Below are 26,788 nucleotides of genomic sequence, written 5' to 3' on the forward strand. Positions count from 1 at the left end.
ATCATTCTGCCGCAAAGATTAACATTCCAGTTGTATTGTAATTGCACATTACATGGCATCTGACAAATTATTATTGTTATCGATTTAGCAGATGCCTTTATCCAAGGTGACTTACAAAGCAAGTTATAATACACGTAAGAATTAAGGTACAAGCATCAAAGCCTCATATAACAAGTTGTAAAAGCTTGGAGGGGAAGAGAACTACTACATAATAATACCTGCAACTACACGAAGACAAAAAACAGTATGTTAAACTCTTTGTCAGTGAAACAGCAGCTACTTTGTAAAATTGTATTTTCATATGACCTGTGGGTGTCAGATCACAAGGTCAGCCATTGTACAGCGCCCCTGGAGCAATTTTCAGGTTAAGGGCTTTGCTCAAGGGCCCAACAGAGTAGGATCCCTTCTAAGAGTAACAGAATTTGAACTGCCAACCTTCCAGATACCAGCACAGACCCTTAGCCAGAGAGTTTACCCTGTTCCATCTTTTAGCCAGTTTGAGATAGGAGTCTTATGTGTCATGAACTGGGGATAGTCGCAAAAGCACAAAAAGCTCCAAAGCAACTTCAAAAGTGGCCCTGTGGGTTGTTGGGGGGGGGATACCATCAAACCCAGACAACAATAGGCTTTGAGAAAATCTTTATAAAAGTAAAAAGGTTTATTTTTCAAAAAAGTAATTGCTTGAAAAGTCAAGGCAATACAGCAAACAAAGTTCCAAAACAGAATGCAGTAGCGGCATTCAGAACTGAGCTGAGGTTCAAAATATTAAATATCACAGTTCAAAACACAGAATCTAAAGTCAAAGTCAAAAATGGAGCACAAGGGTTGAAAATCTGGAAAACACAAAATAATAATACAAGAAACACTCCACTTTCTAGTGCATTCGCAATGAACTGCCAGGAACTATGGGAGGGACTCTGCCTTAAATAGGGGGAAGGACCATTCCTAGCGGTGATTGGCAGGTGGCCCCGCCCCTTGGGGAGCCTCTCATAAAACAAGGGACATAACCAAGGCCTCATTCATTTACAAACGAACACAAAGAAAAATGTACATAAAAAAACAAAATAAACATGAATACAAATAACTGGTTTGGAGACTGGCCCGGACACAGACAGGCAGACACGCTCATGTCACCCAACACACGTTTATTATACATATTTACAAAGTTCAAGCGCTCACAAACCCCAATCCTCCCCAAAGTCCAGGTCAACCACTCTGCCTCTTCGGACCGCCTCCTTCTGTCTTTCTTGAACCTTGTCCTGCTTCCACCCAACTCCAGCCTTGAATGAAGGGAGGCGGCCCCTTTAATCTGTACCCGGATGTGTTCCAGGAGTGCACCGGCAATCCGGTGGACACGCCCCAGTGTGGCGGAAATGCCGGCTGTCCTCCCGGAAGCACTCCGGGTGTTCCCTCTCTTCTTCCCACAGCACTTCCTGGTGTGGCGGAAATACTGGGGTCCAGGGTCCTTCAGGCAGGGGGACACCCCCTGGCGGTGACCATGGGCCCCTACAGGGTTGGGCTTCCAAGCCCTGTACCCTTCGCCCCCAATACAACGAGGGCGGATGCCCCCTCACGGTCTGGAGGAGGAATGAGCCCTCCTCCTGTCTTCCTGGGCGTCCCGGCCGGGCATGAGCCCCGTCCAGGTGCCACACTGGCAAAAAAATAAAACAAAACCAACAGGTAAGACATGCTGGCTGAAACATGACATTCTGGAAATAGGCACAAGGTGGGAAATAGCTCTGAACAGGATGTCTATCTATCTATCTATCTATCTATCTATCTATCTATCTATCTATCTATCTATCTATCTATCTATCTATCTATCTATCTATCTATCTATCTATCTATCTATCTATCTATCTATCACAAGACATACTTCTGCATAATTTAGACACACCAGTTGTATTTCAAATTAAATAATAGGAAATAATGAATTAACACTGTTCGGAATAAATGTTCCAATCAATTATATGAATGCCACCATCTAACTTCAGTACGGCTGAAGTTTTCTAAGAATGAATAAAACTATCACAGGCGTCATAATTCACAGGCACACAAAGCTTGATTCGTCTGCTGTGCCTCAGTGTCTCCAACTTTGCTACATGTACCAGGCACAATTTCTTGTTAATTGTAACTAATATAAATATCTGCCAGGTCAGACACTGCAATATCTCACATGTCATCAGATAAAACAGTCATTTCATTAGTGGCCACATGCTGCCTTTAAGCTTAAGGCAGCGTCTGCAAAATGTAGGACAGTGTCACCATTCAAAATGGAGTTGCTTTGAAGGATGCAAATAGCACTGTCAAGGACGTCACTCTCCTAGACTGCCTAAGACGAGCACTTGGTTAAAAAGTGCCAGTGGGAGAACCTGGTGGGCTACTTACTGCCTCATAAAGTAGTAATAAAGCCATCCATGGTCAAAAAATGCAAACTGCACAAAATCACATCTAATTTTAAAATAAAATAACCTGAATCTGTAATAGTGAAAAAGTATGATTTATGTAGAATCAAAATCCTTTCATTAATACACTGATGCATTAAAGAAGGACAAAACATTCAGTAAGCCAGCCAGTCAGACCCTTCTTATCATCTTGTTCATTGCAGTGCCCCTTCCATCTTTTGTGATTGTTCTTATGTTTCATTCAGATGAGATGCCAGTCAGCCATAGGGCGCTTCACACTCACGGATGCTGAGACGATGTCCATTCTCTGTTCTTGCTAGCAACACCTTTATACTTTTGAAGAAAACTCAAATCTCTGGTAAAACCCACACAAGTATTAGAAGAACTTGTGAGTGTGGGTGTGTGTGTGAGTGGACCCTGTGATGGGCCAGCCCCCTATTAAGGGCTGGTTAATGGCTTATGCATGATGCTGATAGGACAGGCTCTGCCTCTCTGTACCCCCGAATTAACTGAAGTGGGTTTGAATGTTTGTGTGTGTGTTTATGGCTTTGTCCTGTGATGGACTGTCACCCAGTCCAGGGTTCACACTTACCTTTATTATTAGACAAACTTTATTAATCGTAAGGGGACATTTAGATGCATACATCAGAAGAAACATGTAAAACAAGTATACAGAATCACAGGACACATGATACAATCAATCAATGGATAGATAGATAAATAATAAATGTACAGTAAATTGTGCAAAAATAGCATATTAGAGTGTTTAGTAATGAGTCTGGGGTATTGATAGGAAGTATTGAATTTCCCAACAGCAGCACTGCATGCAGAAAAGACCCCAGAGGGACTTTTTAGCACACCTTGGTGGAATGAGCCTCTGTCGACTGTAAAAGTGCCCCAATTTTGTCACCATTCTCCTTTCCACAACAGCTTAGCCCAGTGATGGAGCAGGCCTTCCTGAGAAGTTTGTTCAAGAATTTTGTATCGTTTGAATTCCAGTTGCTTCCCCAGTGCTCCAGGGATAGGCTCTGGCTGCGGGTGCTTTGGTACTGAAATAGGCAGGTTCATGAATATGGATGGATAGGTAGATGAAGAGTGAAGAATCATTAATCAGTTTAAGTAAATAATCTGGCAGGTGTCCCTGTGTTCTTGAAGATCCACTGTACTAATTTCTTTCATAGTTTTTAAAACTTCAATCATTTCACCTCCTAACCTCAATCTGATTAAGCTAAAAAGGTTCAACTCCTTCAATTGTTGCTCTTCTCTGGAATTTCTCTGTGTATTTATTATAGTAATCCCTCCTCCATCGCGGAGGTTGCGTTCCAGAACTCCCCGCGAAAGGTGAAAATCCGCGAAGTAGAAACCATATGTTTATATGGTTATTTTTATATTGTCATGCTTGGGTCACAGATTTGCACAGAAACACAGGAGGTTGTAGAGAGACAGAAACTTTATTAAAACACTGCAAACAAACATTTGTCTCTTTTTCAAAAGTTTAAACTGTGCTCCATGACAAGACAGAGATGACAGTTCCGTCTCACAATTAAAAGAATGCAAACATATCTTCCTCTTCAAAGGAGTGCGCATCAGGAGCAGAGAAAGTCAGAAAGAGAGAGAAAAGCAAACAAATCAATAGGGCTGTTTGGCTTTTAAGTATGTGAAGCACCGCACGGCACAAAGCTGTTGAAGGCGGCAGCTCACACCCCCTCCGTCAGGAGCAGAGAAAGAGAGAGAGAGAGAGAGACAGAGAAAAACAAACAATCAAAAATCAATACGTGCCCTTCGAGCTTTTAAGTATGCGAAGCACCGTGCAGCATGTCGCTTCACGAAGCAGCTGCACAGAAGGAAGCAACATGAAGATAATCTTTCAGCATTTTTAGACAAGCGTCCCTATCGTCTAGGTGTGCGAACAACCCCCCTGCTCAATCCCCCTGCGTCAGGATCAGAGAATGTCTACGCAAGAGAGAGAGAGAGAGACAAGTGAGTTGGGTAGCTTCTCAGCCATCTGCCAATAGCGTCCCTTGTATGAAATCAACTGGGCAAACCAACTGAGGAAGCATGTACCAGAAATTAAAAGACCCATTGTCCGCAGAAATCCGCGAACCAGCAAAAAATCTGCGATATATATTTAAATATGCTTACATATAAAATCCGCGATAGAGTGAAGCCGCGAAAGGCGAAGCGCGATATAGCAAGGGATTACTGTATATAGAGACAAAAAATGGCATACAGTACTCCAGGTGAGGGTAGTGTGCTGCATAAATTAAGGATAACCTCCCTTGACTTGTACTCCACACATCGTGATACTTCAGCTAACTCCCTCTTAGTTTTCTTGATTGCCTCTGTACGCTGTCTGGATGTAGATAGTGACGAGTCCATGATGACTCCTAAGGCCTTCTCATATGGGGTGCTTTCAAGTTTCAGGCCTTTCACTGAATCCTAAAATCCAGCATTTCAACTTACCATGAGGAATCACTTTAGGAGTGTGAAATCAGGGACTGCAAGCCTGTGGAATAGTTTTTATCCACAGTGATAGACTTGTCAGTGATTCCCATTCATTACCTCTTCTCTCGCAATATCTAATTTACTGTACTTGCTCTATTCACCTTTTGAATTCTGGTATCTGTATTATATTTGTTTTTTTATTATATGTTTCAGTCTCACAATCTGATTTATATATTTATGTAACGCGCATAGTATTTGCACTATATATGCTTACTTTACATTGCTGTATTTCTTGTGGAAATATGTTTTTTTTATTTATTGTCTACACGTTCATTGTATTGTCTTGTATTTCATTTGTGTATATTGGTGGCCAGCAGGGCATGGAGACTAAAATTTTCATTATACAGTGTAACTGACTAAATTCTCAACTTGATATTTACTGACATTAAATTTCATCTGCAATAGATCTGCTCAAGCCTGCATGCTGTCCAAGTCCCTCTATAATAATTTAAAACATTTCTAGATTACACATTACATTTAGATATGCATTTCTTATTTATTTTGATGTCATGATGGCAGATGAGTTTTTGGGATTTTGTAGATTTCAATTTTGTGCTTATTTTGTGAATTATTTCATTTTAAAATCATTATCGATTTTGTTTTTCTAATCACCATGTTTTTGGTTTTATCATGTTGCCATTTTGTTTGTCTTTTCAAATGAGCTGCCATTTTAAGTAGTTTCAAGTTGCCACAGCTATTGTCATCTACCATATGCTACTGGAAGTTTGGAAAATGGTGTTGCACTAGCCATGGTGTTGAAATTTCTGAATTTTTCTTTGTTATTTCAAATTGATTTAAGGAATGGGGCCTTTTACGGGGTTTTTTAAATTTTAATTTTTGGAATTTTGTATTGGACTCTCATGTCTGTTTTTCCTTTTACTTCTTTTGTGTTTAGTTTAGATCAGGGATCCCCAACTCTGGTCCAGGAGGTCCCCCGTGGATGCAGGTATTCATTATTTCTTAATTAAATACCCGATTTTGCTGCTAATTAACCTGTTTTGAATTAATTTTAATTGACTTCTTTTTTAAGATTTCTTCCCCTGAATTTCTTCATCGTTCCTCTGAATTGTTTCATTTCTTTCCTTAAATGGCACCCAAACAGAAATGAAATGTGAATTGAGTGAGCCAACAGAAGACCAACTAAGTCAGGGCCTCAAACTCCAACCAATTTCACTCCAACCAGTTGCTTAATTAGGTGCTGATTCTTGTCATTAATTAAACCTGTTCTTTAATTCCATGGCTTGTTGCTGCTCTCATTGTGCAATAGCAGACATTTCCGAAATTGTTGATTTTCTCTTTTCTAAAATGTTTTGGGGACCTGAGCAGATTAGCATTCCTGAGACCTTCATTTTTCTTTATTTTCAGATATTATATGATTGTCACAGTTTACTGGTCATTTTTTGTACCTCATTATTGTTTGGCTGCTAATTAAGGAAAAAAGAAACAATTAAAGGGTCAGAGTCTTCAAAAGCAAGTCAAATAAAATTAATTCAAAAGAATTCAGAGTTAATTAGGACTAAAAACAGGCCACTAATTAAGAAAAGGATTAGACTAAAAACCTGGAGCCACTGAGACCCTCCAGGACTGGAGTTGGGGACCCCTGGTTTATACATTCAAATACTAGTGGGCCTCCGATACCTCAGTGTGAATATTTTAGGGCTGCCATTCCTTTTTCCTTCAGGCAGAACAAACACAGCACCATTTTGTGCTCAGTGTTTCTTGTGGCCACAACCATTTTTTGTGTGCTGTACTGTTTCCAGCAATGACCCTGCTGGTCCCTGACCTTGTGTTGTCATCACACCCACACTATTTAAGATGGTAATGTGTGGCAGCCGATGTGGTTGTGTTGGATCTTTCCTGTGAAAACAAACTTTTTTTTTTACATTTTATTAAATTTATTAAAATCAAACAACATTCCATACAAGCAAGTCAAATTTTACAAAACTAGGTTCGAATCAAGTCAACCCCACCCATGAGAAAGAGACCTAGGCCAACATAGTGAAACTTTAATAGTAGAAAAGATAAGTAAGTAAATAAATAAGATAAAAAGGGGAAGAGAATTTGCTTACTCAATTTATAAGTTTATTCTAAAATATTACTAATTAGATCGTGCCAGGTTTTTAAAAAGTTTTGCACAGATGCTCTAAGTGAATATTTATCCATCCATCCATTATCCAACCCGCTATATCCGAACTACAGGGTTACGGGGGTCTGCTGGAGCCAATTCCAGCCAACACAGGGTGCAAGGCAGGAAACAAACCCTGGGCAGAGCGCCAGCCCACCACAGGGCACACACACAGACACACACACACACACACACACTAAGCACACACTAGGGACAATTTAGGATCACCAATGCACCTAACCTGCATGTCTTTGGACTGTGGGAGGAAACCGGAGTACCCGGAGGAAACCCACGCAGACACGGGGAGAACATGCAAACTCCACGCAGGGAGGACCCGGGAAGCAAACCCAGGTCTCCTAACTGCGTGGCAGCAGCGCTACCCACTGCGCCACCATGCCGCCCGTGAATATTTATTTTTTTCCAATTTCAAGTAGTATATAACATCGGTTACCCAATGACTGAAAAGAGGGAAGTTAGGATTCTTCCAGTTGAGCAAGATAAGTCTATGTGCCAATAGTGAAGTAAAGGCAATTACAGTTTGTTTGTCCTTCTCCACTTTAAGCCCATCTGGAAGAACACCAAACACAACTGTTAGTGGGTTAGGAGGGATTGTGACTCCAAGGCCATCTGAAAGGCATTTAAAGATTTTGGTCCAGAATGATGTTAATTTGGTGCAGGTCCAGAACATGTGGCCCAGTGAGGCCAGAACTTGATTGCAGCGTTCACAGGTTGGATCTTGCCCTGAAAACATTTTGGACAATTTTAAACGAGAAAGATGTGCTCGTTAAAAGATTTTAAGTTGAATAATTGTATGCTTTGTGCATTTGGAGCTCAAGTGAATTCTCTGCATTGCTACCTTCCACTCCTTTTCCGAAATGTTGAGTGAGAGATCCTTTTCCCACTGTACTCTTGGATCTTTGAAAGGGAAGCACTTCAAAATGTTTTTATATGTTAGAGAAATGCTGTCTGAGTCCTCAAGACTGATCAATATTTTTTCCGGGGTAGAAGTATGTGATATGTGAGGAAAGTTGGGCAGGTTTTGTTTAACAAGGTTTCTAATTGGAAGGTAGTGAAAGAAATGTGTTGCTGGAAAGTTAAATTTGGAGTGTAATTGTTCGTAGGATGCGAAGACGATGTCTATGTATAGATCTCTAAATGATTTAATCCCAAATGTTTTCCAGATATTAAAAGCTGCGTACGTCTTGGCTTTTACCGCTCTTCTTTTCCACCTTGTGTTTAGGTTGTTTGCTCAGGTGTTTCTATACTTTGCCCACCGTCAGACTACAAATTTGCTTTTCCTCTTAAACGGTGTCTGCTTTCTTCCAGTTAATAACCCTCAAGCAAAATTACTTACTGAACTTCTCCACCCTCCCTCCTGTTTGTAAATGCCTGTGATTTCCTGATAGACCACTTATGCGCCTAAACCTGTTTTAATACTGTCACTAAAATGTAGTTTGAAATTAAATAGCATAGGGGATCAAGATATCTTTAATTAAAGTGTAAAAGGGTTTGGTCTAAATAGCACAACATCTGTTTGAAGGAAAGGTCACAAATTTTGGCCCAGTGTTTGCACAGAAGCATTAATGACCTCTCAGCTAAACAACCTATTATTACCTTTACCTTAAACTTTGCCTCAAGTCAGTGTGGTTTATGTTTATTTTGTATGTACATTCCACAGGTGTTTCCTCATCCTACATGTTGTACAGTAAAGTATTGCCTTTTGATGCTTTTTTCAGTGACACCAGGGGTGGGCTACTTGCATCTTAATTGAGAAGTTAAATATGCTACCTCTGCACTGATGTGGTTTTATCAGACTATCCATCCATCCATCCATTTTCCAACCCGCTGAATCCGAACACAGGGTCACGGGGGTCTGCTGGAGCCAATCCCAGCCAACACAGGGCACAAGGCAGGAAACAATCCTGGGCAGGGTGCCAACCCACCGCAGGACTTTATCAGACTATCTTCTCTTATATTGAATTTATTTTCTTTTTATAAGTATTGTAAGTTAATGTTTTTGTCAGCTCCTGTAATGTTATTTTCATATAAGGTATTTTGGTTTTCAAATTATTTCATTAAGAAACTTAATTTAGTTTGTTGCTTACCTTCTCTGTGGTATGTTGGCCCAAGGGGGCAGGTCCACTAACATAGCAGCTATGGTGAGGAGTTTGGGCCTTTGTAAAGGCCTGAGAGGCCCCAGTCCAGTGCAGAGGCTTTAGCTCTTGAGCATGGTGCTCAACTTGCATCTTTTGTCAGATCTAGTTTTTGATTTTTCTGTTTTTCAACTCCTTTTTCTGACTTTGCTTCAGGGTTTCAATTGTAATTTGTTTGGACTTGGATTTCTTTTTTGAAGGCTTTATTTTATTACCTTTTTTTGTACACATTTTTTGTTTGTATTGTTTTTAGTTGAATAAAGTTCATTATTGTTATAAGTATTTGTTCTGTTCATTTGTGCTGGGGATTTTCTCTCTTTTTTCAGACATATAAACCTTGTCCATTTTTGTGTGCACATGTAGTAGTTAGAAAAAATAGTATCGTTTTTATGAAAACGGAAAAAAGATTTGTCCAAAAATAAATAAATAAAAATAAAAAAAGGTCTAAACCGGTTCAAAGCCATTAAAGTTAACCAAAAATCATAGACTTAAATGAAAATCACGTTAACGCTAAGTTTGAATTCAATCTTGGTAGGCTGGAAATTAACTCGATGGAAGATGATGTCGGTCATTGTGCACTCACATAGGATTATGGAAAGGATTGCCATAATGAGGGGACATATTAAGATCACAAAATAACAACCCTAACAATAAAACAAAATGTCATTGAAAATTACAATAAAATATTATCAACTTTAAGAAAAGCACAAAACGAGCAACAGAATTGAATTAGTTGGGTTCAGAAACTCCTAAAACAATTAATGCATTTACTTGCACATTAATAAGCCAGTTATTCACACAGCCCTGGTTTCACGAATGCCATGTAAACACTTAACCGGGTTGTAGTTAAGGATTGCGTAGTCTGTGCATGTGCATTACACTCTGTTAGCTTGTGCATGTCCTAGGCCAGTTATGTCCGGCCATCACATCGATCAACTTACTCCACAATTTTACAAATGCACTTCTTGCCATCCTCAAGTTTTTTTTCATCCATTCATTGCCGTTAAATTCTTTCAAAACAGATCTGTCCCAAAACTCTTTGCTTTGCACATGCATCTACCAGCCACGGGTAGAAAATGTTAGAAGCACCCTCAAAGATAAATATCCTGAAAAATCGTATTATTCCTATGTCAAGATTTCAGAAAACGCTAAATTTATGTTAATGAGCTGAACGTACAATTCTATGCTCAACAGCACAATCTCAGAAGGACACAGGACACAGGCTTCCTTTTTTTTTTGAACATTTTTTGACATAAGTGATTTTGCCAAGGGAGAACTCCGTCAGTGGACTCACGGATGGAAAGAAACAAGGTTTCTGCCTTAACCGTGTTAGACACCTTGTCCATGTTTTTGTGTGTGCATGGAAACAGACTGAATATGATTTGCAATTGAATCCATCAGTAATAACCCAAGAAAATGTAAAGAAGTTCATAATAGCATAGGTCACAAGCCTGTTTCTTGAGCTTCAGGGTGAGGCCTGTTTTCTATTTAGAGATCTCTGTCGAATTTTGAGGCCTATGTTTTTAGGCCTTTAAGTTTCATGAGCCCTTCAGATTAGAACAAGAGCTAAAGCAAGATGTTGGTTGCATGAGAGCTCATCTCACTGCTGGAGGCTCACAGTGCCCATCAAATCAGCTGATGATGGTACTAGCTGCAGATGGACCTATAAAAGCCATGCCCAAATTAAAATCCATACAAAAGAAATAAGTGAATGATTATGCATGTGTGGTCTTCGTGCTATAACAGCCATTACTACATGCTTTTTTGTAGGCTGTAAAAAGTAAAAAAACACACAGCTGGGCATTTCTTATGCTAAACTCAGCCAAAGGCATGAACCAGATGTTTGTTGTGTGATTCACTGCCAATGAATGATTTAAACATTACAAATCCTACCTTTGATCAGGCTGAGTAATTTGATTCCAGAAAGAGTTCATCTTTAATTGTCAAGCTGTGGATTTTTTGGGGTTGATTCATCTCACCTTATTCTTATTAAGCTTACTTTCATGTGTGATATAACTCACCATTAAGTTCTCGTTATCAGTTATAGAATAGGTGTAGCATGAAAAAAGTAATGCAAAATAATTACAAATGATAATGTTGAAACATAAACCGAGAAACATAATATTGCTAAAAATTATATATGTACCAAGGAATTGGAGTTAAACAGATTTCAACAGCAGGAGGCAGGCAGAAACACCAAAACTCTTTGTCATTTGCTACACACTGTTATATACCAAGAAAGTGTTAGTCCTTAACGTTATCCAAAATTGTTCATCTTGAAGTCACACAATTCTAAACACTGAAGTCAAAAGAACTGCTAATAATATGCAGCATTTTTCTTTTTTTAAGTTAGATACCAGGTTTAGCATAGTGATGATTTAATGATGATGTAACAAATAATAACAAATGCTGGTCATCTAAGAGTTTTATTCCCTACTATTGATCATTTGCTAAACCCAGGTCACTCAACTCCAAAAAAACTTCCAGTGAAACTTGTGAGGCTTTTGCTATAATTCGTAATCATAAAATCAATGATATTACAAATAATATAGTACATCCCCCAATACTGATCCTATTAAACTCTGGTATTCCATTTTAAGCAAATTAAATTCTTTCACCAGGATAGATTTACCTGATTTATATAAAATAATTTCTCAAATGAAACCCTCCACCTGTGTCCTTGACCCAATACCAACAAGTTTTTTCAAAGCAGTATTTGGCGTGCTAATTGATAGTATTCTTGGCATAGTAAACTCGTCATTAGATACGGGGTCTTCCCAGACTGTCTTAAGACCACTGTAGTTAAACCCCCACTCAAGTAAAATAATCTCAAAACCTCTGTTTTTGAAAATTTTAGACCTATTTCTAACCTGCCTTTTTCTTAAGTAAAATCCTAGAAAAGGCAGTCATTATGCAGCTAAATGACCACCTCAATAAACATTCTGTTCTTGATAAGTTTCAGTCAAGTTTTAGAACAAATCACAGGACAGAAACTGCACTTGTTAAAGTAGTAAATGACTTGTGGGTAAATGCAGACAGAGTCTGTTTATCTGTTCTCATCCTCTTAGATCTGAGTGCCATTGATCACAATATTCTTAGAAATCGCCTTAGTCAATGGCTGGGCCTCTCTGGTAGTGTCTTAAATTGGTTTGAGTTCTACCTGGCAGGTAGAAAATTCTTTGTTAGTTGTGGTAATTATACTTCAAAGACACATGATATTCTATATGGTGTTCCACAAGGCTTTATCCTGGGTCCGCTGCTCTATTCGATTTACATGCTTCCATTAGGTCATGTTAACACAAGGCATAAAGAGAGCTACCACAGTTATGCTGATGACACACAGCTGTAATTATCAACAGCGCCTGATGAACCCGACTCTCTTGGTTCACTGACACAATGTCTTAATTGTGTTTCTGAATGGATGAGTAGAAATTTTCTCAAACTAAATAAGGAGAAAACAGAAATCTTAGTGACTGACAAAAATGGATATAATGCGGGTATTAGAAATAAACTCGATCCATTAGGCTTAAAAGTCAAGACAGAGGTAAAGAATTTAGGGGTAATTATTTACTCTGACCTGAATTTTAAAACACACATTAATCAGATCACTGGGGCAGCATTTTTCAATATAGCAAAAATTAGATCCCTTTTAACTTTGCAAGATGCTGAAAAATTAGTTTACACTTTTGTTTTTAGTCGACTAGATTATCGTAACACACTCCTCTCAGGACTAACCAAAAAAGACATCAATCGACTGCAGCCAGAATCTTAGATAGGAAAAGAAAATCCATGAACATCTCTCCAGTTTTGATGTCACTACACTGGTTGCCTGTGTCATTTAGAATTGACTTCAAAATACTGCTTATGGTTTACAAAGTTTTAAATAATCTGATTCCATCCTAGATTTCAGAATGCCTCTCTCCTTACACTCCAAATCGTACCCTTAGATCTTCAAATGAGTGTCTGCTTATAATTCCAAGAGCTAAACTTAAAGGAAATGATGAGGCGGCCTTCTGCTGTTATGCACCTAAAATCTGGAATTGCTTACCGATAGAAATTCACCAGGCTAATACGATGGAGCATTTTAAAAATTGCTAAAAACTTGTTGTTTTAACATGTAACCCTGATGTTCTGTATATGCATTTAATTATCATTTTTATCATGGCTCCGCAATCCGTACGAACACCTACTTTCTCTGTTGTTCTTTTTCCAGTTTTCTGTGGTGCTGATCTGCACCACCACCACCTGATCAAAGCACCATACAGAACCACGAGGACTGACTGAGATCATTTATGTTGGGTAGAATGCCTACTGGGGACTGGTGGTCTCTTGGCCTTGGAACCCCTGCAGATTTTGTTTTTTTTTTCTTCAGCCCATCTGGAGTTTTTTTTTTGTTTTTTCTGTTCTCCTGTCCATCTGACCTTACTTTATTCTTTGATACCTAATATTGTCTAATCTTATTTTTGTTTCATATAAACTTTTCTTTCTTCATCTTGTAAAGCACATTGAACTAAATCCTTTGTATGAAAACGTGCTATAGAAATAAATCTTGTATGTTTTGTCGTTGATGTCATGCTGTGTGTCCGCAAGCACATGAATTTGAAGAAAACCAAGTAGAAAAATTGCAACCACAATCTGTCAAAATCCAAAATTCTGGCACGTGCGCTTGAGAGCAATAAGCAATTGGTGACCCAATGACATCATGAAAATATCATGAACAATACAATATGGCGCCATAGCTGCAGCTGCCTGTTACAGTGGCTCCATCATGTGTTGTTTTAGTTACTTTGTGTGTTTTTATTTATTGAAGTAATATTATTGGCAAAACTTCAGTATTGGGACTATATACTGTATATTACAACATGTTTAAAGGATGGTTGCAGACTCGCCATTCTCAGTTGTAAATAAACCGCTGCTGCACAGCATTGTTTACATTCTGGCTCAGCTACTTGCACTGCAGAGAGCGTTGGTGCCCACAGACCAGAGGCCAGTCCCCATTCAGGGGTAGCAGAGTAATGTAAAATTGCTCAGGAACAAAACGGATAAATTAACAGCATTATCAAAGAGTCAGAAGGAATATCGGGAAAGTATGTGCTTCACAGGGATGGTGTTGCATGAACTGATTCCTAGTGCTAATGTTGACATTGAGGGCTTCCATTTGGTTAGAGCTGAACAAAACAGCAGAGAGTGGGAAAAAAGGAAGGCGAGGTGGTCTGGTGATGTTTGTGAACTGTACTGTAAGTGGTGTCACCCGACTCATGTTACTTTAAAGGAGCATCTATGTTGTCCAGACATTGAGCTATTAGCAGTCAGCATGCAGCTGTACTATCTGCTCAGAGAGTTTTCTCATATTGTTGTGATAGTAGTGCACATTCCACCATCAGCTGCCACTGTCTCTGCATACAAAACAATTCACAGTGTTGGGGATACGCCAGACTGGCCACCTACAAGCCCTATTTATTATTTCTAGGGACTTTAATCATGCCAACCTCTTGGGCGTTCTGCCCATTTTTAAGCAGTATGTCAGCTGTCCCATCAGGAATAAAAAGATAATGGACTTACTGTACGCTAATGTCAGGGATGCACATTGATCTACAGCATTACCCACACTTGGAAACTCAGATCACAACATGGTTCACTTGAGGCCTCTGTATACAATAAGCCATTGGTACTGTGTCAACCTGTGGTCATCAAGGCAGTAAAAAAGTGTTCTATGGAGGCTGTGAATGAGCTGAAAGATTGTTTTGGAACAACTGACTGGGATATCCTCAGTAAATCCCATGCTGAGGATACTGACAATGTCAGGGCTTGTGTAACTGATTATATAAAATTTTGTGTGGACAATATTGTGTCATCTAAAACTATGTGTTGTTTCGCAAACAACAAACCCTGGGTCACAGGCCTAAAGGCCCTGTTGAACAAAAAGAAGAGGGCCTTTAAAGGCAGTGATAGGAACTGTCTGAGGAGCGTGAAGAGGGGGCAGAAGTTGAGAATTAAGTAGGGTAAAGAGTACTACAGAAGGAAAATGGAGATCAATCTTCAGAAGGTTAAGGTTAAAGAGATATGGAATGGGATGAGGATGGTGACTGGGTATAAACTGTCCCACTGTCAGCAAAATTAAGTAAGTTGGAGGAGGGCAAATGAGCTGAACACTTTCTTTAATAGGTCTGATGGTGGAACAATTCCAAATACATCTCCCAAGAGACTTTCACAAAATACCCTTTCCCTGTCATTCACAATTGCATTCAAGAAAAGTGGCAGGCCCTGATGGAGTCAGTGCAAAAGTACCAAAGGCCTGTGCTGATGAGCTGTGTGGTGTCTTGAAGCACATATACAATCTCAGCCTGAGACTAGAAGGTTCTGATGCTTTGGAAGACCTCATGGATTGTCCCAGTGCCAAAGATCAGGAATCCCAAAGAAGTGAATGATTATAGGCCTGTGGCACTGCCTTTACACCTGATGAAATCAATGGAGAGGCTGGTTCTTGTTCATTTTAAAACACAGGTGGGTGCAGGGTTGGACCCTTTACAGTTTTCAGATCATCAACATGTTGGGGAAGAAGATGCTGTAATTTATCTGTTGCACAGAGCCTCCTCTCACCTGGAGAGGGCTAGGGCGTCATGTCTTTTGACTTTTCTAGCTCCTTTAATACCACCCAGCCTTTCTTACTGAGGGCCAAGTCATGTGTGGCGCAGGCTAACACTGCCCTGATTTCCTGGATTTCTGACTATCTGAATAACAGGCCACAGTACGTGAGATTAGGGAACTGTATGTCAGAGAGAGCGATTAGCGGCACTGGTGCTCCACAGGAGACGGTCCCTGTTCTGTTCATTTTCACTTTTTACACCTCAGATTTCAAGTTTGATTCCGAGACATGTCATCTCCAAACGTTCTCGGGTGACATTGTTATTGTAGGATGTATTAGTGAAGGGAAGGAGGAAGAATACAGAGGCCTAGTGGGTAGCTTTGTGTTGTCATCACAACCATCTCCAATTTAATCTCTAGAAAAAAAAAGGAGCTTGTGGTGGACTTTCATAAGAAGTCTTCTCTAGCTCCTGTCATTATCCAGGGGGAGGAAATCAAGATTGTTAAAACCTACAAGTACCTGGGTGTTTACCTGAATGATAAGCGAGGTTGTGAGGCAGAATGTAGAACGTTTGCACAAGAAGGGCTAGAGACAACTCTGTTTTTTGACGAGGCTGAGTTTAATCAGTCTGACAGACGTGCTGCTGAGGATTTTCTGCGAGTCTGTGGTGTTGAGTGCCATCCTTTATGCTGTGGTGTGTTGGGGCAGCAGTATCACAGCCAAGGATACTAACAGACTGAACAAAATCATCAGAAAAGCCAGTTCAGTCCTTGGGGTACAACTGGACAGAAGAGAGTAGGATGCTGGCAAAGGTGTCTTTAATTATGAAGACTCCCACTCATCTGCTCCATAAATTGCTACAAAAAGAGTGCAATGAGTAGCAGACTTCTCCTTCCCTACTGCAGATTGGCACATTTTCGCAGGCCTTTTGTTCCTGCTGCTAGCAGACTATACAACTCTGGGCTTTAATTCATGTATCCTTTACTGGATTATTTCATGTAGTGAACGTGTGGGATGCCAGACTCTGTAATCACTTGTACTTTTTTCATCACTAGACACTTTACTTGTGCACTGCACATATTATATTATTGTTGATACTGCACAGTATTTATTACTAGTGATTTGTAATATATCACTATTATTGGTATTGCATGTTTTTTATGTATCTTACATTTCATCTAATGTATTTATTAGTTGGTTAGTTATTCATTCTATATGTACTTCTTTAATTTTGCTGTGAGCTGTTGGAACACCCATATTTCCCTTGGGAGATTAATAAAATGTTAATCATTAAAAATAAGACCTAGAAAAACTAAATAAACACACAAAATAATAGCAGAAATCATATTTACACTGTGCCAGAGAAGGAGTGGTCACTGTATGAATCATCTTTATATATAGCTAGAAAATTAAATGAAATAAAAAAGCTAAGCAAGAATCACTGTTGTAAATAAAGAGAAGAGTCTTTTACTGAAAGGAGACATGTACACTAATGATTGAAGATGAACTTTCTTTTTAGAATTTGCTCACTAGGCTTGTTTATAGAAATACAAGCACCGATGCATTAAATCGTTACAGGCAAAAGGACTGATTGTACTTGTGGAGAATAATGTGCAAACTACGAAAATGGTGACAACAGTAAAGAAAAATGTCAAAACATCGCAAAATGATTTAATAGTAATAAAACAGGTCAACAAGTGCAAACCAAGCATGATTTTAACCTATACTAAGTATTCAAACTACCTAAAAGTTATGAAAATGTTCAGAGGTACAAAAAAACAATGATCATAACAGGAAATTTGGAGCAATGACTTTTGACTGGCAGGCAGGATGTAGAGGTCCCCATTTTTTTAAAAAGGGGAATAAAGTATCTATCTATCTATCTATCTATCTAAGAAGATGTGAGAAACACTTCACCAGAAAGTTGAACTGAACCTCAGATCCAGGAGGAGTAAAACACATTCTGTCCTGGCTGTGGAACAGTGGAAATATTTGAAGGGACATGGGAATGAGTCAGTCCTGTCTACATGCACTTTGTAGTAAAAGCCAATAACCATGTATCCCATAGTGCTTGAAGAATCCTACATTCAGGTGCCTCTGGTGTGTGTCTTCTGCACCTTGTTCTTGCATAGCCAAAGTTGTGTCCACATACTTCTGTTAAGCAAGTTCCTTGTGAGCACTGGACTCTGTCAAGAATGCATTTTGCCACCACACCCGTTTGTAATGTTCAGGGACAGTATTTTAATATGCAGCCAATGCCTGGGGGAGAATTCAGTTCAGAAACCTACAGTGGTGTGAAAAACTATTTGCCCCCTTCCTGATTTCTTATTCTTTTGCATGTTTGTCACACAAAATATTTCTGATCATCAAACACATTTAACCATTAGTCAAATATAACACAAGTAAACACAAAATGCAGTTTGTAAATGGTGGTTTTTATTATTTAGGGAGAAAAAAAATCCAAACCTACATGGCCTGTGTGAAAAAGTAATTGCCCCCTGAACCTAATAACTGGTTGGGCCACCCTTAGCAGCAATAACTGCAATCAAGCGTTTGCGATAACTTGCAATGAGTCTTTTACAGCACTCTGGAGGAATTTTGGCCCACTCATCTTTGCAAAATTGTTGTAATTCAGCTTTATTTGAGGGTTTTCTAGCATGAACCGCCTTTTTAAGGTCATGCCATAGCATCTCAATTGGATTCAGGTCAGGACTTTGACTAGGCCACTCCAAAGTCTTCATTTTGTTTTTCTTCAGCCATTCAGAGGTGGATTTGCTGGTGTGTTTTGGGTCATTGTCCTGTTGCAGCACCCAAGATCGCTTCAGCTTGAGTTGACGAACAGATGGCCGGACATTCTCCTTCAGGATTTTTTGGTAGACAGTAGAATTCATGGTTCCATCTATCACAGCAAGCCTTCCAGGTCCTGAAGCAGCAAAACAACCCCAGACCATCACACTACCACCACCATATTTTACTGTTGGTATGATGTTCTTTTTCTGAAATGCTGTGTTCCTTTTACGCCAGATGTAACGGGACATTTGCCTTCCAAAAAGTTCAACTTTTGTCTCATCAGTCCACAAGGTATTTTCCCAAAAGTCTTGGCAATCATTGAGATGTTTCTTAGCAAAATTGAGACGAGCCCTAATGTTCTTTTTGCTTAACAGTGGTTTGTGTCTTGGACATCTGCCATGCAGGCCGTTTTTGCCCAGTCTCTTTCTTATGGTGGAGTCGTGAACACTGACCTTAATTGAGGCAAGTGAGGCCTGCAGTTCTTTAGACGTTGTCCTGGGGTCTTTTATGACCTCTCGGATGAGTCGTCTCTGCGCTCTTGGGGTAATTTTGGTCGGCCGGCCACTCCTGGGAAGGTTCACCACTGTTCCATGTTTTTGCCATTTGTGGATAATGGCTCTCACTGTGGTTCGCTGGAGTCCCAAAGCTTTAGAAATGGCTTTATAACCTTTACCAGACTGATAGATCTCAATTACTTCTGTTCTCATTTGTTCCTCAATTTCTTTGGATCTTGGCATGATGTCTAGCTTTTGAGGTGCTTTTGGTCTACTTCTCTGTGTCAGGCAGCTCCTATTTAAGTGATTTCTTGATTGAAACAGGTGTGGCAGTAATCAGGCCTGGGGGTGGCTACGGAAATTGAACTCGGGTGTGATACACCACAGTTAGGTTATTTTTTAACAAGGGGGCAATTACTTTTTCACACAGGGCCATGTAGGTTTGGATTTTTTTTCTCCCTAAATAATAAAAACCATCATTTAAAAACTGCATTTTGTGTTTACTTGTGTTATATTTGACTAATGGTTAAATGTGTTTGATGATCAGAAACATTTTGTGTGACAAACATGCAAAAGAATAAGAAATCAGGAAGGGGGCAAATAGTTTTTCACACCACTGTATGAGTTAAACCACTATTGTTTGCATTTTATGATGTCCTCTTGGCCTCAGACTGTGATCTCCAGGCCATACTGACTTGCCAAGGTGGAATCTGGCTACTAGAGGCACTCATAACTTTATGAGTCCAACTGGAAAACAGAAAGCCGTCAGAAAAATAGCCAAGGCCATTAGAAGGAGGACTGAAAAGACTAGCAATGAAAACCTAAGACACTAAAACCAAACTCAAAGTAAAATAAGGGCAAATTAAAAACCTTCAATTGGGAAAAAAAACAGTCACGGACACAAAATAAATCACAATATTTCATTTTAGATTTGCACTGATCGAACATTGAGTTGCAACAAAAAAGCTGACCAAGACAAAAAAATCTTTGAACAGATATGCTTCCCTCCTCAAATTTATAAGTAAACCAGACTTTACCACTACTTTCTTTAAAAGTAATTTATTTTACTTGAGGTTAAAACTAAAACAAAAAAGCAACAGTTCTAAACAATCAGATAAAATAGCGAAGTGTTAGGTATTGCATTTGGTCATTTATCAAGTAACAAACAGTTTTACTAAAATATTTTACAGAGACACTTTTAAGGAGAACATAAAAAAATACATCAGTTAAAAATGGTAATTCAACTTAATATCCCATAGAACTCACCAAAATAGAATACACAAACAGGGTTCTGCAGATTTGATATACGACATACATTTGGGCAGTGGAATGAGGACACCTGTTCATTTTATTATAATGACAAAATAAAAGCAATACATTCTCCCAGAAATTACAGACATAGGAATATTCAGATAGACACTGTTGAATGCCCCTTTTCTCTAATGGCCACAATGTGATTCTTTAAGAGCACTTTCCATGGTCATGCATGGGATCAGAAGACTAAAGAGGTATGTGTGATGTGCTCCTGTTCTGCAAAGCCACGGAAAACCTATTTTCTTACACTTTGTAATGCACCTGCATCTAAACAGCAAAGAACGGGCAGGCAGAATGATACAATAACTGAAAAATATCACTCAATTGCAAGGTACGTGTTTCAACTTTGGCAATGGACTAATTTGCAAGTCACAAAAATAAAGCAGGCCTTAAATATTCACTTTTACATTACCGACACTGTCACAATAGTGGCATGCTGGGCTTCAAATCATAAAAATGCAGAATATGTATTTTATATAACTAGTCTATCCTGCTTAATTACCAAAAAAAATCTCATTCCTAAAGGTCAGAAAACTAAAACTTCTCTCATTTTGAACTTAATATTACAATCTTTTAAAAGATTGTACAGTATGATACATTAGCAGCCAGAAAACCAAGAACATCCCTTTTTTTCCTCTTCTAAACACATATAGTCCAGGAATACTCAATTAGAAAGAACAAAAATGTGACATATTTCCTGATATCTGATTTTATTTTATCACAGATCACCCTTTCGCTTCACTCCCAAGTTTCTTGGGAATCGAGAGGCGTCCAGTCATGCATTTTATTTATAGTATCCTTTCAGAATATTTTGTGCTTTGAAAGGCACCTAGGGATGGTGTTTTCTGGGAAAGGTGATTTATAAAATAAAAGATGGTTTTGGCTTTTCCACAGTGTGCCTTTGTAAGCTGGACGTGGTTGGCTATGCACAGCATTCTACACTCTGCAGGCTAATATGCCATTACTGCATTACTTTACATTCTGTTAAAGAGTTAAGAGGATGAGTTGCTACATTTTTTCTTACTATTATTATTTAAATTATTAACGAAAAACATTAGAAATAAAGTTGAATAAAAAAAGCAAATTCTTTTTGTAAGGATCAGATGTACTGGATACAGAGTAGTGAACTGTGACCGTACACAATATTGCTGCCAAGACTGGCATATATTGTGCATGCCTATTCACCCTCCTCCAGGTAACCAGCTGCAAGGAACCAATCATTTGCAGTTGTGTTTCATCCCAAAAGTTTTGGACAAGTTACAAGTCATAAGGAGGCTTAACTGTGTGTTCTTCTTTGTAATTATTCAGAAACCCTAGTTACTCATTATACTCTATAGACTGTTGCTTACACCCTTAAAACCCTTGAATATATAGGAATATGTTTCCATAGTGTGAAAAAAATAATAAAGTACAATAAAAGTGAATCTCTTCTAACAAAGTCAGTAACAGCACAAAAAATAATTTCCTTTATATAAAAAGAAAAAAGAAAAAGGAAAAGAAAAACCTGCCTAATCCTCTAGTACCAAGTGGGCTAAGAGGATCAATGGCCTTACTCTTGACAGTGGACCTCTAGAGCAATGCACAGTGTGTGGCTCATTATATGATAAGAACCTTAGGAGTGTTTAAAATCCAAAATCAGAAGTTTTTAACAAGGTTCAAGAGCTAATCTCCAATATATTGTGCGCACTTATTTGAACTACAATGTCACCATGAAGTAAACAAATTTAAGGATCAGAAAAATTTTTTATAACATAAAAAAACACATAAAATGGTTCTTCAGACTCAGCAGTCTTCCCATCAGTAACTGTACATATCACTGTCATACAGAAAAAAGTCATTTAAGACAGTAGTCATTAAGAATAAAACCTATAATAAATATTTCCATCTATAACATTTTAAGTTAGTAAATATAAGTTAACAAGAAATATGCTGCAGACTAAATATATTAAACCACATATACTTCAAAAACTTAATTTAAGTGCCTTTGCTGACAGAGTTACAGCAACACTCGAGTTCCACCAGAATTTATAAACTCTGCCTCTACTTCAGGCCCTAAGCCTAGTCACACTTTATTAGGATCAGAATTTAGCAAAATTAAAAAAAAGTTAGAAACTTGTAAAATATAAAAACATTTTTCTAAAAAGCCATCATTTAGCAGGGCTTTTAACATATACTTAAACCAGAAGTCAGTCATAGCATAATACTGCATTTATCAACTAAAAAAATGTAAGAAAAATAGCATGTGGTCATAAAAGAACAGTGTGTCATCTCTTAGTAAGCAATGTGTTGGGGGACTTTAGCATTCAACATTAACCAGATAAGCTGAGTGAGGACTCCTACTGAAGTTCTAAAGACAACTTGTCAGTTGATGTGAGAAAAAAAGGCTCAGGCAGGTGGAAGCATTCCTAGCGAGCCAAAAACTACATGTGTACAAATATTACAGTATTTAAAAAGGGGGAGGGTACATAATTTTAACATGGTTGTAAACACATTAAAGGAACTACAGTATGTACTTATACAATCACTATCCATGAATAACGAACTTTTGAATTTTTTCAAAAACTCAGCAACGCCACTGAAATACTTAAAATATGCTGAGCTTCTCAGGAAACATTAACAATTGTTATACTTTTATTACAGTTAAGAGTAACATACAAATCTCAATCTGGCTTTACAGCTAAAGTATTTAAAACATTTGTCTCAAGTGACCTATTAAATTCATCTTGGTTTAATTTTTCATTGTGCATGATTTGTATCCACTCTTGCCACTTCCCACTTAAACAATGAGGGAAGGGATAGAAAATTCTCATATCTTACTCTGAATTTCCCAGTATTCTACCATGAAAACTTCATGAAATATTTGCTTAAGCAAGCTAAAAGAAATTAAAGCTTCTGGACCACCTTATACACATCTATGAAGCTTTATGTAAGTAGTTAGTCTAAACTTTTGTCTGACCCTCTGAAGACAAACTAAGGGCCCACCACATAACAGAAGCAAGTCATTTCATTTGTCTGCAGTGACAAGAACGAAGAGATGGTGTTGTTACCTTATGTTGTTAAAGCCTCACTATTTCAATTTTTGTAAAGAGAATGTTCCTTCCTACTATGCTATACTAAAAACTAACATCAGTATCCATGGTTCATGGATATATTTTCTTGAGAATAACATTTTCAGATAACAATATTACTCCCACTGAACATATTTAACATTCAAAAAGTAGTGTTGACTTCTTTTTTCAAAAGGAGAAATTTAGGGCTCTCTTTCCCTAACAAATTAACTTACTCATTTTTTAGAAATCAAAGGGTTTGCAAAATATCCAGCAAGATTACTACAGTTATTTACTACATAAAGCCTTAGAAGCTTTATAATGGAATTAGAAATGGCTACTGTACATAATGTAACCTAAAAAAGCAGAGGAACATTACAATGTACAGTGCATGGAAATGCACTAAGGCTGCCTCAATATTTGACTTTATTAGCAATTGTATGCTTCATTCTCGTGTTTTTCCCACAAAGGTGGTCTCTAAATGACTTTAGGAACACAACAAAACGACAGAGTACAGATGTGGCATGCTTCCCTTTGCCTAAATCTATTGTGGCCTCCTTAGGCCCCAGATATGACAGTACATACCGAGAAACATCTGTATCTTTATCAGGTGTATATTCAAAGGCTACACTCACACCTGTAACATATTGTATGCATCATTTTTTATTTTGTATATAATGCATTATACAGCGGGAAAACAACAAAAATGCTTTGGAGCCATTTTTAACTGCTTTGCATTTGGATTTTTTCTTGTACAGTAGAGTTGAGAATATGTGAACTTTACAACATATTCGAAACAGAGTTTACATCGCCTTCTCTGAAGGATGTTATAATAATACACACATTTCTAATAGTGTTCACAAATACAATGACTGATAATTAGAGATCTGGACCACATAAATTGGATGACAATGGGGACTTGGGGTTTAAAACATCATCAGTTACATTTTGTTTTCCCGCATTTATTTTATGAAAAATTGGCGCAACCCCCTGGTGACTTCAATCAAATCTTTCTAAAGGTCAAGTGTAATCTATAGTTGCTATTTAATAATTTTATTGTAGAAATGGAGTTTACAGGATGCATCTCTGTTACAGACAGTATAGCAGTACACACCAGACATGTACCTTTAAGTGCCAGTTACTTCCTTTTTAAACAATTCTTGTAGAAATGTAATGTGCACGTCTGTTTCAGAATGTTTCCTCACACAACATTTTATGGTTACTTTATCAGAAGACTGCAGGAATGCCCCAAAACCCAAACCCCCCACCCCCCTCCCACTTTCCCACTGAGCTAAGCACAACTCTGTAACTGCCCTGTAAAATGCCCTTATGTAAGTTAGTTTGTTGTTTGCTCAGAAAGAAAGCTCTTTTTTCCTATCATTCGCATTCCATAATAAGCCTAAATTAGGCCTTCACATGAAGCAAAAGATTGGATTGTCCATATATTAACCTGTATTTGAGACTTTTCACATTGATTTGGAATGGGTCCACCTCTAGCACAGGTTGAAATTCAACAATATTTTTTGCTCTATTGTGAATATTTTAGGCCAAAATCGAAAATTTAAATGAAAATTAAAAATACCACAACATTAACTTCTTCACAAATTTACGTCCTAAAATGTTCAAGTCCCAGTTGCATGAAGAACAGCTACCCACGTCCGCTAACCCTCCCATTAAGCCTTGTGAACAGAGTATTCTCTTGCACAAGAAAATATTTCACCCTACAACCAACACACAAACACACATACTCTCACTCACACAACATTCTGTGGTTTTATCCAGGTGATATTTCCACATGTTATTTGTTCCAGTGTTACCAGCATGAGAAAGTAAGTTATCCAATAAGTGCTGAGTCTTTGTTCATGCTTCATTACAAGATGACCTGGCTGTTTCAGGACTCCTGAGGCACCACCTCAAGGATCTTCTGGAAAAAAACTGTTGAAGAATCTAGAGAGGCATAAGAAGGAAATAGTCATTTAATGAATTTCAGGTAAAGTTTATCTTCAATTGTTATTGAAAACACAGTGTACTTCATTCTGAACCAGTCTTCACAGTCCCAAAAAGAAGTGGGCTGTTTATCATAGAGCTGTTCTTTTCTCAGTTAAGCTGCAACTTTTAAATGAGATTTGCAATGTTATCACTCGGGAGTATGAAGGCATAAATCTAAAATATTCTTTCAAATTTATAATCCTCAGTACAAAAGAGATGGCAATTCATTTCTAGAGGCAGAAAGAAACAAAACCTCTCACTTGGCGGCTTCCTTTAGAAGTACATTACTGGAAGACGCTGCATTTTACAAGCCCTGTATAATATTTCAAGCAGATTCACCCCTCCCAAGTTCATCCAAAAGAGTCCCAAAACAGTTAGAGCGAAAAAACAACTTTTACTCAAATTCAAAGACACAAAGGACAACCTTTTAACACTTCCTAAAATAGCACATTACACTTTAGAGTAAGTCAACAGAATTATTCATTTTTTTCAATCGGTTTCTTCTATATTTTCTACAAGCAAAAAGAAGCTGTACTATGTCTGGCTGGTTGATGAGGGCATTAGAATTGTAAGCAGCTTCTGTAGACTGAGCAAAGTGGAGATGGAAACTTGCAGAATTTTTCTTCACTTGGTTATTAACAGCAAATTGTGCTACAAGCGTACTTCTAGTAGCACATGCAGCAATGATTTACAAGTTTAAAACATACGCTGATATGTCTTTCTTCCACCAACCTCTGAAGTGATCTAATGGTACTGAAACAAAAAATTATTACTGTTGTTTTTAATAAGATGCATCAATTGCTGCCCCTCAGTACAGGACTCTTCTCCATGGCATGTACAGGTTTTTAATACATTTATAGAGTTTTCCTTTACACATACTCCTTTCCATGCATAATTCCAAGACATGAGTGTTAAGTGAAGTAGTGACTGTAAATTGCTTGATATACTGTATGTGTAATTGTGTGTAAGTGTGCTCAGCAACTGCTGTCCTTCCATAGTTAGTTCCTGTTTAATACATACTTATTTCTGGGATACTGTAGAATGATCAAATTGCTTGCATAAAAGGATGTCCCATCGATTTCAGTATCAGACAAATAACTCACTACTTTAGCCTAGAATAATTCCTGATCAAAAGCTTTGGATTAGACTGGTTATACTGCAGATGTGTTTCTCAGTCATTTTCTCAAAAATAAAACCTTGGCAATCATTATGAACTGTTACTGACCATCCTCTAGTCTATTTCACTTTTCTTCTCTGTATACTTCTATGGCACATTCTGTGATATAATTAATTCAAGAACATCAAATTGTGACTGATGCACCATTGAAATGTGTAGTGAAACAAGACACTGTTGACTTCATTTTCCTGCTGCCTAGAGTA

At 38.2% G+C, this 26,788-nt stretch overlaps 1 protein-coding gene across 1 annotated transcript in view; it reads right to left on the reverse strand.

The window, feature by feature from the left end:
- Positions 1-20,101: 20,101 nt before the first annotated feature.
- slc7a5 (solute carrier family 7 member 5) overlaps positions 20,102-26,788 on the reverse strand; it is an 81,439-nt gene continuing 74,752 nt past the window's right edge. Inside the window, exon 10 of the mRNA XM_028810113.2 lies at positions 20,102-25,366. Coding sequence (XP_028665946.2) covers positions 25,311-25,366 — 56 coding nt within the window. The 3' untranslated portion in view covers positions 20,102-25,310. The remainder of the gene's footprint in view (positions 25,367-26,788) is intronic.

The sequence above is a fragment of the Erpetoichthys calabaricus genome, chromosome 9 (assembly GCF_900747795.2).
Source record: "Erpetoichthys calabaricus chromosome 9, fErpCal1.3, whole genome shotgun sequence".
NCBI lineage: Eukaryota > Metazoa > Chordata > Cladistia > Polypteriformes > Polypteridae > Erpetoichthys > Erpetoichthys calabaricus.